Raw genomic sequence first — 18876 nt, forward strand, 5'->3', positions numbered from 1 at the left:
GTTGCACACTTACAGCTCCATTCACAGCTGTATAAATTGTTGACCTGGAGGACATGCAAAGGACTTTCATTGCATGAATCCACTCGGTAAAAAATCTAGGTTATTGGGACTGCTTAAACATTTTAAATTTGTATTCTCTAAGAGTGCAGGTGAGAGACATACACCTGGAAAATATTAGAGGGACGGGTTCCAAATCTACACATGGAAATTAAGCCTCACGAGACCAGGAGGCATGGTTAGAAGTACAAAATATTCCTGTTGAAAAACAGGGGTGCAGTAGGTATACTGAAAGATCATTCTATCAGCATTAAGGGCACATGGCATAGTAATAATAGCCTCATTAAATTCAAGTTGCTGTTTGATTGTTTTTTCTGCTTATTTTGTCCAGGTCACGCTTATCGAAGCAGCTTACCATCATCCTCTAACATGTTACTTTTATTCAGTTGGAAATCTCTTAGCGAGACTTAAAATGCATTTTCTCGATGGCTCTCTTTGGTCCTATAATAAAGAGGGGTAAATTTCTTATGCATGACCTAGTCCGAAAATCCTGCTGCCTGTTTACAATCATGTCATTTCTTTCGAGATATTGTTGAGGACTTGTGACGCTGCATTTTTGGCGGGAAAATTTCAGTCTGAAAACAGCATTTTATTTACCCTATTCCATGTCTATGAGTTTCCTGTCTGTAATGTCTTCTGGAAAACTGTGTTTGAAAGTGGGTGAATAATATGATGCAGGTGATGAAGTGTTGCACGTTAAGTGATCCGTGCAGCACTTGGGTTCGTGGTCCACGGCTCCACCTGATGCCACTCGAGGCCTCGTTGAAATACCTGCTGGCTGGTGCGGGGGAAGGGCCGTGTCTCTCTCTCTCTCTCCATCTCTTCGTTTTTGGTCTCTTCTTTTCAGTTTTGTGTGTCTTTTTTCAGTCGGGTTATATGTCGTCTTTGATTCGTGTTTTTGTCGCTGGAAGGGGGAAGGGAAGAAGGTGGGAGCCAAGGTAAAAAGAAGTAAGTTGGCTGTCAGAGGAGGGAGGGTACCACACGATTGTAGTTTGTTTAATTGTGCCAGCGAGGGTTGAATTTCTGCTCTCTGGTCCTGCTTCTCAACCTTCACTCACTGGCGTATGGTTTCCATCGCCTATTGACCTCTTGTCATGTCTACATTTAAAGATGGCCATAGAGTTTAGCCTACACCTCTAAATTATACTCTATTTAGTATGTATAATACATTTGTTCACTATTGATATGAACAAATTCAGGGGTACTAAGCTCACGCCTGCGTCATCTGGTTCGAATACCATCAATTGCAAATAATGTCTTCACCAGCCCTTTCTATTCCCCTAAGAATTTTGTACGTGAAAATCATGTCTCACCTTGTCTGTCTTCCGGTGACCTGAGCTAAATATTGTTCTTTAGTCTTTCCTAATGACTAATCACTCGCCCCAAGTGCTAGTCTACTGGCATACCTCTGGATATTATCTAGCTGCTTGTGTATATAACGAGATAAGGATTGCAAGCTGTGGCCCAATAATACGAAATAGGTGCGGCATGTTGTATACAGGCATCTAAATGACTGAAGCTTTCTAAACGCTGTTCTTATTCGCCGACATTGTATATACCGCTGGTGATGTGTAACTGGGGGGAGGTGGTTGGGAGAGGAGGGAGAAGGGGAGTACAACTGAGGGAGGGAGAAGGGTAATGCAACTGAGGGGAGGTGGTTGACAGGGGAGAGAGATGGGTAGGGTAACTGGGGGGAGGTGGTTGGGAGAGGAGGGAGAAGGGTGGGAGAGGAGGATGTGAGGGGGACAGTGAAAGAGGTGGTAAGACGGCAGGTGTGTGGGTGCTCACGGACTATGTTTATGGTTTATCTGAAGCAGTTTTCGAGAGTCATTCAACACCCCAAGCCTAGCCTGGTCCCAGTTTTTTCTGTGCAGGATTAGACGTTGATTTATTGCTTGTAGTTGTTTAGAATTGGTGCCCAGTGAACCATCCCTTTTCAGGGCTAGGGTGCTACTGCTTGTGGCAAGTTGTTTGGTTATATTGTGGCTTCCAGGGGGCGCGCAGGCTCATATGACCATTATAACCCAATAATTCGACATTTCCTGCAGTAATCTCTCTAATTGTCACTTGAAAACTTTCGCTGTTGTTCCATCAAATGTAAGAAATATTACTGGAAGAGGTTAAAGAGCCATGGACCTCCATGGATCACTGAGTGTTATCTGATTGTGCATAAGACACTTTTACCCTTCACTGGGTCTATTCTGAATTTCCTATCATATCATTCATTCTGGTAAGTTATTTTAGTGTATATGTTTTGTATCTGACCTCTGGGTACTTTCCTTGTAAAAATATTGATGTTTGACGTCTTCTTTCTAGAGTACATTTTTGAGTGCTTTGAGTGTGTCCCAATTATTAAGGCATTTTACTACATCTATGCATCCAGTGTAGTTCTCTGTAAATCTTCCATTTTAAAGAAGATGCAATTGAAGACGAGTACCGAACAGAACTCGAGACGGGAAAGTATAAGTGATTTGAAAAGTACCACTAGCAATTTGCTGAAACCACATACCACTAAGAAAAAGAGAAAATACAGTCAACACGGTGTAGTGGTAAAACTCTCGCTAAGAGCTTTGTCCTGAGTTCGTATCCTGGCTGGGAAGGATTTACTTTGCGCCAATCCTTAACTGTAGCCGCTGTTCACCCAGCAGTGAATGGGTACCTGGTTGTTAAACGATTCGGAGGGTCGTATTCCGGGGAAAATTACGATACTTGCCCGAAACGCTATGCATGCTAGTGGCTTTACAAGAATGTAAGAACTCTTGTATTCCCCCCCCCCCCCCCAACACCAACGATAATGGTGTTCCCTCTATAGGTGAAGACGACGACGACTAGAGGTGCGATGGGAGAGGGAGGGGGGGGGGGAAGATGGCCAGAGGTGCGAAGAGGGGGGGTGTGGGGGGGGGGGGAAGGATGGCCAGAGGTGCGAAGAGGGGGGTGTGGGGGGGAGGGGGGGCGGCGAGAAGTGCCAAAGGGGGAGGGGGGGGAGCGAGAGGTGTGCGCGCGCGCGTCTGAGTAGGGCGTAAGAGCGAGAGTGGGGGGCCCATTCATTGATCAAGAGGAGTGGGTGTGTGAGGGGTTATGGCCACCACATCTTGTCTACCTGGCTGGCGATGCCTTCTGTGAGGGCGAGAGTTGTCTCACACCCACACTCCCAGACACGCCCTCCCCCACTCTCCGACACGCCCTCCCCCACTTTCCGACACGCCCTCCCCCACTTTCCGACACGCCCTCCCCCACTCTCCGACACGCCCTCCCCCACTCTCCGACACGCCCTCCCCCACTCTCCGACACGCCCTCCCCCACTCTCCGACACGCCCTCCCCCACTCTCCGACACGCCCTCCCCCACTCTCCGACACGCCCTCCCCCACTCTCCGACACGCCGTCCCCCACTCTCCGACACGCCCTCCCCCACTCTCCGACACGCCCTCCCCCACTCTCCGACACGCCCTCCCCCACTCTCCGACACGCCCTCCCCCACTCTCCGACACGCCCTCCCCCACTCTCCGACACGCCCTCCCCCACTCTCCGACACGCCCTCCCCCACTCTCCGACACGCCCTCCCCCACTCTCCGACACGCCCTCCCCCACTCTCCGACACGCCCTCCCCCACTCTCCGACACGCCCTCCCCCACTCTCCGACACGCCCTCCCCCACTCTCCGACACGCCCTCCCCCACTCTCCGACACGCCCTCCCCCACTCTCCGACACGCCCTCCCCCACTCTCCGACACGCCCTCCCCCACTCTCCGACACACCCTCCCCCACTCTTACACACCCTCCGACACGCCCTCCGACATGCCCTCCGACACGCCCTCCGACACGCCCTCCGACACGCCCTCCGACACGCCCTCCGACACGCCCTCCGACGTGCCCTCCGACGTGCCCTCCGACGTGCCCTCCGACGTGCCGTCCGACACGCCCTCCGACACGCCCTCCGACACGCCCTCCGACACGCCCTCTGACACGCCCTCCGACACGCCCTCCGCCACACACTCTGACACGCCCTCCGCCACACACTCTGACACGCCCTTCGCCACCCACTCCTGCACGTCCTTCGCCACACACTCCTACACACTCCGACACGCCCTTCACCACTCACTCCTACATGCCTTTTGCCACACACTCCTACACGCCCTTCACCATACACTCCTACACGCCCTTCACCATACACTCCTACACGCCCTTCACCATACACTCCTACACGCCCTTCACCATACACTCCTACACGCCCTTCACCATACACTCCTACACGCCCTCCGCCACTCCCTCCTACACGCCCTCCGCCACTCCCTCCCCCACGCACTCCGACATGCCCTCTGCCACGCACTCCGACACGCCCTCTGCCACGCACTCCGACACGCCCTCTGCCACGCACTCCTACAAGCCCTTCGCCACGCACTCCTACAAGCCCTTCGCCACGCACTCCTACAAGCCCTTCGCCACGCACTCCTACAAGCCCTTCGCCACGCACTCCTACACGCCCTTCGCCACGCACTCCTACACGCCCTTCGCCACGCACTCCTACACGCCCTCCACCACACTCTTACACCCTTTCTCACCGGGCATATTTACCTGTACGTTGATCGCTGGGCAGCCCACGGACCTGGTATCGATTATATCCCGGTTAATCTATCACTTACCTCAGAAACTTGCCCAATTGTATTTTAAGAGCCATATGTTTTCAGGAAATACTTCTTATAATTAGTGGGAGGAGGGTGAAGAGCTGTGAACCTTTGGTGTTCAGGGTGATCTCTGACTATGATAGTGGCGCCTCCAATCGTCACTATAGCTCTATTCTTTGTCTTCAGTATGTTATTTCATTGTGCATTTTTGAGACCTGGCCTTCTGGTATCTTACATTAATACAAAATATAACTGGAACAATGGATGTAAATTGGATTATTTTAGAATGGATTCAGGAAAGAATGGGAAATGCTTGTTAGGAAATAGGATGGTTGATTAATGGAACAAATTACTGCCTAACATAATAGGTATGGGATCGGTGTATTGTTTCAAGCAAAATGGCTGCAGTAAGGATTTGCTCAAAATGTCATAAGAGAGTAGAAAATCTCTAATTGTAAGAGAGAGACCCTTGCGTAGGGAGAAATAGCAGTGCTATTGAGAGAGACCCCTCGTATAGGGAGATATAGCAGTGTATTATGTAAGAGAGAGACCCTTGTGTAGGGAGAAATAGCAGTGCTATTGAGAGAGACCCCTCGTATAGGGAGATATAGCAGTGTATTATGTAAGAGAGAGACCCTTGTGTAGGGAGAAATAACAGTGTTAAATGTTGAAAAAAACAGTCTGGAACTCTGACCCCTTTCAGATGCACAGAGCATCATCTCAGCAGGAAAATGTAATTTAAAAAAGAAAACCCAATGTAAACAAAAGGGATAAAATGGGTAAGAAAAAGCAGATTCAATGCAAGAAAATATAGAGAAACAACAGTGTTAAATGTAGACAAACAGCCTGGAGCATTATAAGACATATAAAAGAAGTATTGGGATGACATGTATAGGGAGGGGACATTATTGGAACCAGGCAGACAGGGACATGTGCAAGCCCCTATCAGTAACTTGGGAGGAGGAGGCAGTGACAACCAGACCTGTGTTGTGGATGGTCTCCAACAAACACAATAAGTGCAGTATTATAGAGGTTTATAGCGGTGCTTCCCCCCTTTTCTTTATGAGTTAGGGATAGGAATTTGTGGAAATAAGGAGTTTTGAAACCCTGTGTGTAGGGAGAGTGGGGTGTTGTCAATTCAGGTGTATGTGCTCAGCTGTGTGTCACATGGGAAGGTTATCCACATTTATTTTGTATATTCATTTGTAAACCCAGGTCCTTTGTAGTGACCTATGAGGAGTGGAATAGAGTAATGACTTAAGTCCCAGGTTGTAGAGGGAGAATGACATTCCCCCCCCCCCCCTTTTTGTCTAAGTAACCCCCAAGTAAAAGTACTTGGATCCAAGTAACCCCCCCCCCCCCCTCTCAGTTCTAAGAAGTGTGAGGAAATCTGGTATTTGTTAAATAAAATCCTTTTGTAAAATTGTACCCCAAGGTGTATTTCTTGGCCCATGTAGTTAGAACTGGTGACTATTACTATATAGAACCCTGCACTTCCATTATTTATAAGAAAGTAAGAGCGTGTGTTGTTAGCGATACTTAGGATATAGCTTTCAATCTCGTACCTTACATAATGTCTTCAATGTCAAAGGATACCTAATTAATTAGGCTGTGCTTCACACGTCTGCTCGTGTGCAGCTGCGTCCAACAGCCTGGTTGAGCAGACCACCAATCAGGAGGCCTTGTCAGAGACTAGGCTACTGGGACGTTTATCCATGATATCAAAAACAGGTAGGTAGACATGCACAGTAAATGTGCCAATATGACAAATAACTCATGAAAAAATAGATTGAGCAGCCACTGTAGTGGGTTTATGACCAGGAAAATAAAATCTTGAAGATGATTGCAGTTCTTATTGCACTCCTGCAGAGAGGACAGAGAAACTCTCCGAAATGCCTGTTCAGAAATCTCCTTAGCATGCAAACAAATTGTACCTGGTACTTGGGTAGAAAGGGGTGTCTTCTTTTGATAATTACTTGTTATAGATATCATTAATGGTTTGTCAATATGATTGCAGGTGTCATTAGCGATTATGAGGATTATTAAGAACTTTTAAATGCTTGGAATGTGGAATAGCTAAGGGATAATTTAAGTGTCTGCCAGATATCTCTAATGTGACTGCTACAAGGCAAATGTGTTTGTAACCCAAACTGAAACTTACACAAGGATTCTACGATAGTCAAATACTGTGTGGCTACCGGTATACTACCGGTATACCAAATACTGTGGCGGGAGCCTGTTGGCCTAGCGGACAGCACGCTGGACTTGTGATCCTGTGGTCCCGGGTTCGATCCCGGGCACCGGCGAGAAACAATGGGCAGAGTTTCTTTCACCCTATGCCCCTGTTACCTAGCAGTAAAATAGGTACCTGGGTGTTAGTCAGCTGTCACGGGCTGCTTTGGGGGGGGGGGGGGGGGTAGAGGCCTGGTCGAGGACCGGGCCGCGGGGACACTAAAAAGCCCCGAAATCAACTCAAGATAACCTACCCTGGATGCGGCAGGAAATAGATGCGACAAGAAACACAGGCTGGATGGGGTCAGCCTGTACATCAAAGACACACTCGTGTACACTGAGCTGCAATTCAATTTCTTTCTTTATTATGCACCCCATACCCATCCCGTGGGTGGTGGTGTAAAGGATTACAGAGGCTGAGCTGCTAACACACAAATGATATTGTAGAAGTAATCAAAATAGAAATTCTAAATGTGATGGTTCTTTTATATAAATCCCCAGATGCAAATCCTCAGCACTTTAAAAACTAATTTATGAAAATAAAATACTGCTTAGAAAACTGCTCAAACCCCGCCCTAAACGTCATTTTGCTTTGTGACAACTTTCAGCACCTATAATGGAAAAATGTGGCAAGTACAGTTATACCAGAGAGAGAATCCTAGGAAGCAGTCAAAATGAAGCCACACACAAATGACCTCTTGCAAATGTGTGACAGATTTGCTTTAAACCAAATAATAGTAAATCAGAAAACAACCTAGATCATAGTTTTACAAACAATGATGAACTGATAAGGGACATAGCGATTACAAATACAGTACAATACATGTTACTCGGATAATAACATAACTAAAGTCCAGTCATGCATGGGCAATAGACCTGTACAGCCAGTCTTAAATCTAAGAGAATTCAGCAAATTCAATTTTAATAACAAATTGATTAACAAGGAACAAATAAACCAAGACATCATAGAAATATGCGGGGAAAGACGGCTAGATAATGCAAACTTAATCCAGTGCTTTGAGAAAATAGGCACAGTAGCAGTAGAAATATGAACAAGTCATATACCACAAGAGAAAAAGATACAAACTGGAACAAGAATGGCATTCCCCTCCATAGGCAAAGAAAACAAATCGCAGAACATCTCATATTCTCCACTCTATACAAAGAATGATAAAGCAGGATATATAGAGAAATAGAAATGACCTTGATATACTTCTTAAGATATGGGCATCATACAACTGCTACATACTCCAATGTTGGTCTCTAAAAAGGTTGTTAACAATTTCTTTATCATTTCACAACTATGTACCTGGATGGAGTTCTATCCCCAAACCCGGACTGGGGTCAGCTTTGACTTGTGAGAGTTTAGTCCAACAAGCTGTTGCTTGGAGCGGCCCGCAGATCCTCATATCCACCACAGCCCGGTTGGCCCAGCATGCATTGGCCCAACTCTGAAATTGGAAAGCGTAGCATAGACTATTCGCATGATGATCTTTATGTGGTCCTCAGATGACAATTTTCTATCAAGAACCACCTCTAGATCTATTTATCAGAATTCTTTAAAGCTATTGCACATAACTTGTAGGTTACATGTGGCTGTTTTCTCCTATCCCACATGCCATAACTGGCTGAGACGCTAAGCGTGTTAGTGGCTTTGCAAGAATGTAAGAACACTAATATTATGTAATATCACAACCCAATGTACCTTCTTGAATATGATAAATAAATAAATAAAATAAATAAATAACTAGGCATTTGTTCATTAAAATTAATTTCCCAAGTGTTGCTCCATACATTTATTTTGTCTAGGTCTTCTTGAAGGGCATGGCAATCATATCGTTTATCATCCCTAATAGTTTAGCATCATCAGCAAAGATGTTCATTTAACTCTGTATGCCTTCTGATTGAACCCTGTAATACTCTGCTAGTCACACTTCTCCAGTCGGATTCATTGCCTCTGATTACCGCCCTCATCTTTCTGTCAGAACATTTTTCATCCATATCAACAGTCTCCTTGTCATCCCTCCAGCATGTTCCAATTTAGTGTGTGTGTGTGTGTGTGTGTGTGTGTGTGTGTGTGTGTGTGTGTGTGTGTGTGTGTGTGTGTGTGTGTGTGTGTGTGAGAGTGTGAGAGTGAATGAGTGGGAGAGAGAGAGTGAGCAAAACAAGCTGGTAGTGTGCTGTGGCCTCTATCTCTTATTGATTTTGGTGGTGGTGGCGGTTTGGCAAGGGGAGGGGGTGGCATAGGTAGGTGGTAGTGGCATGGTCATGCAGAAATAATGTAGCCACAGAGGCAGGATGTGTGGCCACATCCTGCCATACACAGATAATTTTTATACTTTGATGTTGTTACACTTTTAATGCATCTGATGTGACCACATTTATTAGATTCTTGCCATGGGAACCCAGTAGTTTTAAAGGCTTTGTATATATACAGGTGTATTAATATTTTCGTATAGAGTTTGCTCATCACACAATTACACCAATAAAAAATCCACCCAGACAATATGGGAAGATTTGACCACCAAAATAGCTCACAGAATGGCCAGCAAGCATGTATACTGGTATTGACTAGGTGATGCAGGTAGGGAAGGTAAGTGATAGATTGAATAATTGTCCGATTGATTGTTGAAGATTAAGCCACCCAAGAATTGGCACGGGCATGAGTAGCCCATAAAATAATAGTCCGATTGATTGATTGATGAAGAGTGATATTTGCCACCCAGGAGGTGGCAAATAATGGTCCCAACACCTACCTTACTTATAGTAGTCAGCTTTGGAAGACAGGTGACTTCGTAGGCCACTGCTATGTCATCCACAACTGGAGACATTTATCTATCAAGAACAGCTAACTTACCTCACATGGATTTGCAGTCCTCGTGACACGGTGGTAAAACACTCACTCCGTGCTTCACAAACGATTTGGCCTGGGTTCGTATCCTCGCCGTGTAGGATTGACTGGTTGTCATTTCTTAACTGTAGCCTCTGTTCACCCAGCAGTGAATGGGTACCTGGTTGTTAAACGATTTCACGGGTCGTATTCCAGGGAAAACTAGGATTAAAGACCTGCTCGAAACACTGTGTGCTAGTAGGTTTACAAGAATGTAAGAATTCTTGTAGAGTATGTATAAATACAATAAACAAAAGTTGATCGAAGACTGTAAACAAAAGGTCAAAGTGGTCTTTAATGGTGGCAAGCAGTAACACACTGAAGCATTATGCACAAAGAAACGTGAACTCGTTCTTCACATAAAGATAGGGAAAAAAATCACATTGAAAAATTCGGTGTTCGTGAGATTAGCGTATAAATCCAGCCTAAATAAATCCTCCTAAGGTTTCCCAACGTCAAGAAAATGGTAAATATAAAGTGTCCTCTCCTAACCTACCAGAGGACACATAACAGAAAACGGAACAGTACGTTACTTTCGCCTACCGCTTCCATTTTCTAGTGCGAAAATGGAAAGGACTCGGCAGTGCCATAAAGGCACCAGCTGAATATCCACTTTGTGGACACTTCTTACTGCTATTCTTCTTCTTTGTGCTTGCATCTCTTGCATGGTGCTTGCATCTCTTTATTACTGCATTATCCTTCAGTTCCAGTTAATTGAAGCTGTTCTCCTTATCAACAAAACATTCTTCTTTTAAAAAATAAAATCGTCTAAAATCAATTTCTGAAAATATTTTGATGAAAGTTTCACAACCTTGAAGCCAATAAGTTGGTGATTTGTTAAACATTTTTAAGTACTGTAATTTTTACATAATTCAAATATTTTTCACTTCTTGACCCCTATAGCTGTGCTGTTTAAGGGTTAAATATGCCAAAACTAGAAGATAAAAGAAAAAGAGGTGATCACTACATACAAAATAGTAACTGAATTCGACAAAATTGATAGGGAAGAATTCCTGAGATCTGGAACTTCAAGAAGAAGAGGTCTTAGATTCAAAGTAATTAAACAAGGCTGCCGAAGAAATATAAGAAAATTCTCTTTTGTAGACAGTGTGTTAGATGGTTGGAACACGTTACGTGAGATGGTGGGGGAAGCCAAAACTTCCAGTAGTTTCAAAGCGTTGTTAGATGGGACACCATGAGTGTCGCTCTCATCCTGTAACTACACTTAGGTACTGTAATTACACAGATCTACACCCATTGATACCAGATTATAATGTTGTGTTATAATTATAATGTCACTTTAAGAAAGTTCATTAAATTCCTTTTGCCACTCATGATATTGGTTATATTATACACAGTACCCAGAAACATGGGTTCGATTCCTCCTCACTGCTCTTACTGATTTTCTCGTACAAATTAGTGTTATGGTTGTGAATATCAAGCAGTATTAAAGGCAGGAAAGTTCAAATAATTTGAAAAGATTGAGCATTGTGGTGGCATTTTTATGATAAGCATGTTGTCTAGTCAGTTTCCTGGCTGATGCTACCTGTGTTTTGTTATGCTTATTAAACATTAAGTCATCTTACATCATTATTCCTAGATCCCTTACCTGTCATTTCCATTTCCTACTTTCTTATTGTTACACACATTATAGAATGGGCAACTTTGTCTTTGATATAATAATTTCTGAAGAAAGCACTTTTAACACATGCATTAATTTGTGTTGGCCATGATTGTGAATGGCCATACTATACCTTGAGGCTACCTTGGTGGTGGTGTTAACCCAGGCCATTAGGCACTGCTGTTTGCAATCCAACATGAATTACATCTCGGTTGAGCAGGTATCATTTGCAGGTGTTTATCAAGCTGCCTTTTGAACACAGAAAGGTTGGTTAGTTATGCCCCTTGTGTTTAGAGTGAGGGGTGATAAAAAGTCTTGGGCCCCCTAATATTTATATAATTGTTTATTATCATACCCAGTGCACCTCTGCTTTTCAAGGAGGATATTTTACACATTCGGCAATGTCTCCTGGTCTCGTAAGGAATTAAAGTACTGTGCACTATTTCCTTTGGCAAATTTGGAAATAGTCCCTCATATTTTCTAAGTGTAAATTATTATGTGTATCTCTCACTTGTGCGTCAAAGAGTACATTTTGAGATATTTTAGGCAATCCCAACAAATGAGATATTTTATTCAATGGATTCTGGTAGAAAAAATTCTGTTCTCCAGATCAGCAACTTTTCCAGGTTTGAATGGGGCTATTTGTGTTTGATGATATTACCCCCTGGTAGCACTAGTATTTTAAAAAGCACCATTCTTTCATCATCTCTTGTTTTAAATAGTATTGTTATCTAGCCTGTCATTTTTCCTGCAGTTGTGGCAGCAACTTTATTGTGTTCTTTAAGAATTCTTGATTAAATAACACAATAAATCTAACCATTATTTTTGTATATTGTGCTACTGCAGTATATATTAATTAATCTCTTAGTGAATGAAGTAATATACTGTATAACATTTCTATTATGTACTTCTAAAAATATTATTTATTTTGTGTAGAAATATATTTTGTTCCATTTGGTGTGGGTACAGGGTACAGTACAGGGTAGTAGTAAACTGTTTTGGACTAAATTAGGCTTGTTTTGAGACTCAAAATGATACTTTGATATTATAATTATGAAAGGCATGGTATAAATTGTAGATGTAACAAAATGTTATTTCACTTCATTCATATTTTATAATTGTACAATTTTTTCCTAGACCCTTTGATTTTTTATTTTGCTTTGTCCACAGGTTGTGCAAGATGGTTGTAGGCGGTTAAATAGCAAGGCCCCTCCAGTGGGCGGCCTTCATATCATCTGCACCTAAACACCACGCCCACTGGCCCTCTCTCACCCACACCAGTCCACCCAAGTGTCTATTTCACTGTAAGTCACTCATGGCCTCCTGCCTTGCCCTCCCCTGAGCAGTTTGTAAATATGCCCCTGGAGAAGTGCTTTCACCTCTGTTATCAAGTCTCATTGTGCCCACACTAGTGATAAGTGGTGTGAAAGGTTCTTTATTATTTAGATAAAAAAATATATGAACATTTGATGGTGTAATAATAGTAGTGATATAGTGTGAGAAAAGAAAAAGAAAAGCCCTATTGAAAAGTGGGCAGGGACCTTGCTGTGAGGTGGCACTTGTTTCAAGTGTATCCCATTGCAGTGTAATGGTGGCATTGCCTTAAGCAGCCATGGGTGTGGGTGCTGGTGCACCAACACATACGTGATGGGTTTACTGAATAGTGTGTGAGCCTGGGCTGGCCTCCCGTAGCGTGGGCGTCAGAGCCCGTGGTGTGGGTGGGCATGGCTCGTCGAGGTGGCGATGCAGCCAAACAAGTGGTGGTGTCTGTGGTGGGTGTATCAGGTGGAGAGAGAGAGAAGGGCGTGACCGGCTTGGGAAAGTCATGTCTTTGCAACCGCTTTACCAAGCCTCAGGCCGATCAGTACTACGTCGACCACATTTCCGTCCTCTCGCAGGTGAGTGTTGCTCCCTTGGTCTTGTTTTGTCCTTGTCTTGAGTATGTATCCTAAATATTATCATGCATAATACAAATTATGTTAATTTATAAAATTTGTTTTTTTTTTTTTTAGCAGTTGTGTGTAGTAATAGAAATGAGATGTGCTTATGCATCGGTATTGACCTATACTGTATTTGTGGTACCTTACCTTGTGTTTACCTTGTTGGTTCTGGGGATCAACATCCCCATGGCCTGGTCTCCGACCAGGTCTCCTGGGGCCAGATTCACGAAACAGTTACGCAGGCACTTACGAACCTGTACCTCTTTTTTTCAACCTTTGGCAACTTTATTTACAATTATTAAACAGTTAATGAGTTCCAAAGCACCAGGAGGCTGCTTATAACAATAACAACAGTTCATTTGGAAGTTGTCATGCTTGTAAACTGTTTAATAAATGTAACCAAAGCCGTCGAAGAAGTTACGCAAGTACTTGCATAACTGCTTCGTGAATCTGGCCCTTGGTCGGTGGTCTGGTCAAACAGTCTGTTTGATTCATCTGCTCATAGTCTAGCAAATGAGTCATAGCCCGATTGATCAGGTATTCTTTGGAAATGGTCATCAAGTTCTCTTTTGAACACCATGAGAGATCAGCTAGTTATGCCTTTTATATTTAGAGCGAGAGTATTGAAAAATCTTGGGCCTTTGATGTTGATAGAATTCCCTCTCAGCATACCTATTGCAACTCTGTTTTTCAACGAAACAATTTTGCACGTCCTGTCATGCCTCCTGGTCTGATTATATCACAGAAACCCATGAAGGGGAATTCTTGGACATTTAGATCTGGATACCAGGACATAATCTATCTTGAGGTTATCTTTAGAGGATTTCAGGACTTAGCATCCCCATGGCCCGGTCCTTGACCATGCCTCCTTTTTGTTACACATCCCCAGGAAGCAGCCCATAGCAGCTGTCTAACTCCCAGGTACTTATTTACTGCTAGGTGAACAGGGGCAGCAGGGTGAAAGAAACTCTGCCCATTTGTTTCCGCCTCCACCGGGGATCAAACCCAGAACCTTAGGACTACGAATTTCGAGCACTGTCCACTCAGTTGTCAGGCCCCAATATACAGGTGTGATAGGGTATATAGGTCACACGGAGGACTGGGTCTGTATATTAGGGAAGACCTTGTTTGCTCGGAGCTCCTAAATGCTACAAATGAAATGGTAGAGGCACTGGGAGTAAAAATAGAGAAAATAAACTTAATTATTCTAATATACAAACTGCCAGATGCACCGGTTGAGGAATTTACAGAACAGATAAACAAAATAAAGAATAATCTTGATAATTTGGCAAACTCGGTACCTGATATTATCTTCCTAGGTAAATTCAACCTGCCTAGTCTGAGATGGAGAATAGCGAACAATAATATTTTACCAAGAAGTCTATCTGGACATAACCAACCACATATTAGAGAATTACCAAGAATCTGTGACAAATTTTCACTCAACCAGCAGATACGAGCTGTAACTAGGAATGAAAATATTCTAGAAGAATCTACAAAAAGAAGAAAAACAAATACTGTAACTGAAATGCTTAAGCAGACACGACTTTCCATACAAAGCAGGAATAATTTAAACAGGGAGATTGAAGAAATTGAGCAGAGTCTAAAGCATTCATATCAAATTGAAAAAAGGCAACTAGAACAAAAAGCAATTCAAGAATAAAAAAAAAATTCTTCACATATGCAAAATCAAAAGCAAAAACCACTGCTAGTTTTGGACCTATTCGTATGTGTGAAGGTTCATACACTGAGAATGACAATGAAATTATTGAAATCCTTAAGAAAAGCAGTATGAGGATATGTCAACACTTCGATAAACAGCATGAAAGTTGAAGATCCGAACAAATTCTTTATGCATGATATCCAAACTGCTGTAAATTTAACTAATATCAACACGAGCATGGCAGATTTTGAAGCAGAAATTGACGACATCCCCATGCACTCAGCCTTGTATCCAGACTCGTTTAACTCAATATTAATAAAGAAATGCAAAGTGCTAGCAGCACAGGCACTCAGTATAGTGTGGAGGAAGAGCTTGGACACAGGGGAGATACCAGATGCACTTAAATCAGCAGACATAGCCCCTCTACACAACGGAGGGAGCAAAGCATTGGGAAAGAATTATAGACCAGTTACACTAGTAGTAGGCATCCATTAGTCTCGGGAGACTATGGAGTTGCACTCTAGTTGTCGGTCTGGAGTGCTGCTTCAGACCTTACTTTTTTAGGCATTGAGTACTGCTTTCCAGGGTGCAAAGTCAGGGTAGGTTGATACGGGGAAGAAGCTGTCACCCATGCAGCAGGTCTCCCCATCTCCACGGCACCGAAAGTCTGAAATGGAAAAGCAAACGCCGATACGATTGGTTCCAGCGCCATCACAGGAACCATCAGAACAAGGTTGAAGGCAACAACAAACTGCCCTAGGGACTCCAGCTCCGGAGTTTACCTTGAAGTTGGTAAAAGAAGGCTCAGTGACTCCAAACCCGGAGACTGCCATGGTCGGGGCCGAAGAACCACCACCCCACCAAGGGCAAGAATGACCCCAGTCTCCTGAAGCAGAGCTTGGGCCGCACGAACCCCAGGAAGTGGACGACCGAGTCCCGCACCTACAGGTTCCAGACAGATTGTCAGAGTACCCTTTCACCCGAGGCCGGCTTCTTTCATGACCCAGCAGAAGGAAGAGTAATAATAATTAATTAATTGTATTATTATTATAATACTAATTGTAATAATAATTGTTGTAATTAATAATTATTACTCTTCTTCTGCTGGGTCATGAAGGAAGCCGGCCTTGGGTGAAAGGGGACTGTGACAATCTTTAGATGTCTGAAAACGTAACATTTAGGGAGCATAACCAAGTAAATATTACATCAGCCAGAAAAATTGTAGGATGAATTACGAGAATTTTTGAATCTAGGGATCCCATCACAGTGGTTGTACCATTTAAATCATTTGTTCTGTCCTGTCTTGAACACTATTCAGTACTCACTTCCTCCTTCAGAGCAGGAGAGATTGCTGAAATAGAGGAGGAATAGAGAACATATACGGCATACATAGACGTGATAAAGCACCTAAATTATTGGGATTGTCTCAGAGCTCTCCAAATATACTCGCTAAAAAGGAGACGAGATAGATATTAAATAATATACACATGGAAAATACTGGAGGGCCAGGTCCCAAATCTTCACAGTAAAATAACAACATACTGCAGTGAACAATATGAAAGAAAATGCAAAATACAACTAGTGAAGAGCAGGGGTGCCATAAACACAATCGGAGATCACTGTATAAATATCAGAGGTCCATGGATGTTCAACATTCTCCCAGAGAGTATAAGAAATATTGCCGGAACAACTATGGACATCTTCAATAGAAAACTAGATAATTTTCTTCAAAAAGTACCGGACTAACCGGGCTGTGGTAGATATGTGGGCCTGCGGGCCACTCCAAGCAACAGCCTGTTAGACCAAGCTCTCATAGGTCAAACCTGGCCTCGGGGAATAGAAGAACTCCCAGAACCCCATCAAGCAGGTATCATGTGGAGTATCCACATGATACTTCATGTGGAGTATCCTTCACATTTATCATGTGAAGGAAGTCCCTTGTGGCTCCCTGAAGCTACTGTAGCAAGTATATTATGTCAGTAATATACTTGCTCCATATTCTCATTAGCATATGTGCAGATAATGTGATGGGTTTGTTAATTCTACTTAGTCCACTAATTAGTTAATACTTCTTCCCAAGTGTACAGCTAATACCTCTTCCCAAATGTACAGTTAATACCTCTTCCCAAACCTGCTAGAGAATGTTCAGGTGAGGTGTGGACTGGTAATACAAGCAGTCAAAAGCTAATCATCAGGGTTTACGGACTATTCATGCCCATGCCACCACTTGGGTGGCTTAATCTTTATCAATCATCAGGGTCTCCTGAAATAGCTTCAACCACCAATCCACGACACCTGAGCCTACCTAAGGCAGCAAGGCGAAAGACAAAAACACCAACTACAGAGGTTACGGACTCCTTAGATGAGGAAATCTTATTAGGAGTTCCACTGCCGCACCACAAATACGACACCTACTCGGTACAAGACCTCGTGGAGGCCACCTCACCAAATTCCAACGACAGCACGGCTCACCCAAAGTCTAGGGCAAAGAAAAAACAGAAGACATAGAGGTCTACACTAACCCCACCAGTTCCATAACTGGTACAGCCAGCCCTCCTAGGCTGAAATCCACCACGAAGGCCCCCATCCATTCGCAGATCTCTAGTATCAGCTATTAATACAGATAATGGCTCCAAAGACCCTCCACTTATGGGCTCACCATAGCCCGTGCTACTTGGAACTTTTAGTTCTGAGTGGCTGAATCTAAAACAACAACAATCATCAGGAGTCTAGCTCCAACAGTGGTTCAGACGTTTGAGATACAGCACATCTTCAACATTCACCAAGAACAATGTAACACTCGATGTGTTCAGTTTCTACCCTCACAAGACACTTCAGCCTTCGACACAGAGCAGACAGCCAGACTCCGGCCGCATCGAGCTTCCACTCTCGTCCCACACTCGAGCTCCTCGACTCCTGCATTCAGAGCACCAGGCTCAACACACCCCGCATCTGAGCTCTCTACCCCCGGCCTCATTCAACTCTCTGCACTGCTCCAGGCTTCAACTCAACTACTACAACACTTCACTACACTGCCAAGAAACCGACTGCTGTAACCAACCAAGACTACTAAATATATATGAAAACCACTAAACTGTGTCTTAATCAACTAAATATGTATATGTAAACATAGATTACACTACTATCTCTGATAATGTGCCAAACTACTAGGTGCCATCAGTTGGGGAGTTCTTTTTAGGCCTACCAAGCCTGGCCTCGGGTCAGGCTTTGGGAGTAGAAGAACTCTCAGAACCCCATCAAGCAGGTACCAGGGACCATGAGCCAGACCTGGCCCCATCAAAAGAAGCGCAGGGAGTGGTGGCACTTATAATTCATTCATTGTGTTAGGGGATAGGAAACCAAAGTGTTTTAGGCTTTTTACGTTTTAGTGAAATGTTAGGCTTTTATCGAGGTCACCCTACCCCAAGGCCAAATTACTGACCCCGCCCAGGATGCAACCCCATAACAAGCTGATTAACTCTTGAGTACCTACTTACTGCTAGGTGAACAGGTGCATTAGGTGAAAGGTAATGAGCTAAACCATTTCTACCCCGCCCATGATTTGATCCTGGAATTCTCGATTTTGTGTCGAGAACAAACCCGACTGTACTACCAGGACCCTATAAAATTACTATGAATTTATTCATGTCTGCAACCATCAGGAAAGCATCTAGACACCCAGTTAACAAAAACAGACGACTGCTGGTTATAAACAAGCCTGCAGTCTTGAAAACGGCCAAAGAACTTCCCAACAATGTAAACAAACTATTAAAACTCATGAAACTATCACTAGCTCATTTGCCCTAATTCCTTTCTTGTTTGGGGGTAGAGGGAGGGAGGCAGCCTGGGGT

The 18876-nt window shown here is 43.8% G+C and overlaps 1 protein-coding gene across 36 annotated transcripts in view; it reads left to right on the forward strand.

Annotated features, from left to right (window-relative positions):
• RhoGAPp190 (Rho GTPase-activating protein 190) overlaps positions 1–18876 on the forward strand; it is a 181864-nt gene that overhangs the window by 15887 nt on the left and 147101 nt on the right. For all 36 annotated transcript variants that reach the window (XM_069312127.1, XM_069312143.1, XM_069312139.1 and 33 more), the window contains exon 2: positions 12593–13320. In XM_069312127.1, coding sequence (XP_069168228.1) covers positions 13147–13320 — 174 coding nt within the window. In that variant the 5' untranslated portion in view covers positions 12593–13146. The remainder of the gene's footprint in view (positions 1–12592; positions 13321–18876) is intronic.

Source organism: Procambarus clarkii, chromosome 71 (genome assembly GCF_040958095.1).
Source record: "Procambarus clarkii isolate CNS0578487 chromosome 71, FALCON_Pclarkii_2.0, whole genome shotgun sequence".
Taxonomy (NCBI): Eukaryota; Metazoa; Arthropoda; class Malacostraca; order Decapoda; family Cambaridae; genus Procambarus; species Procambarus clarkii.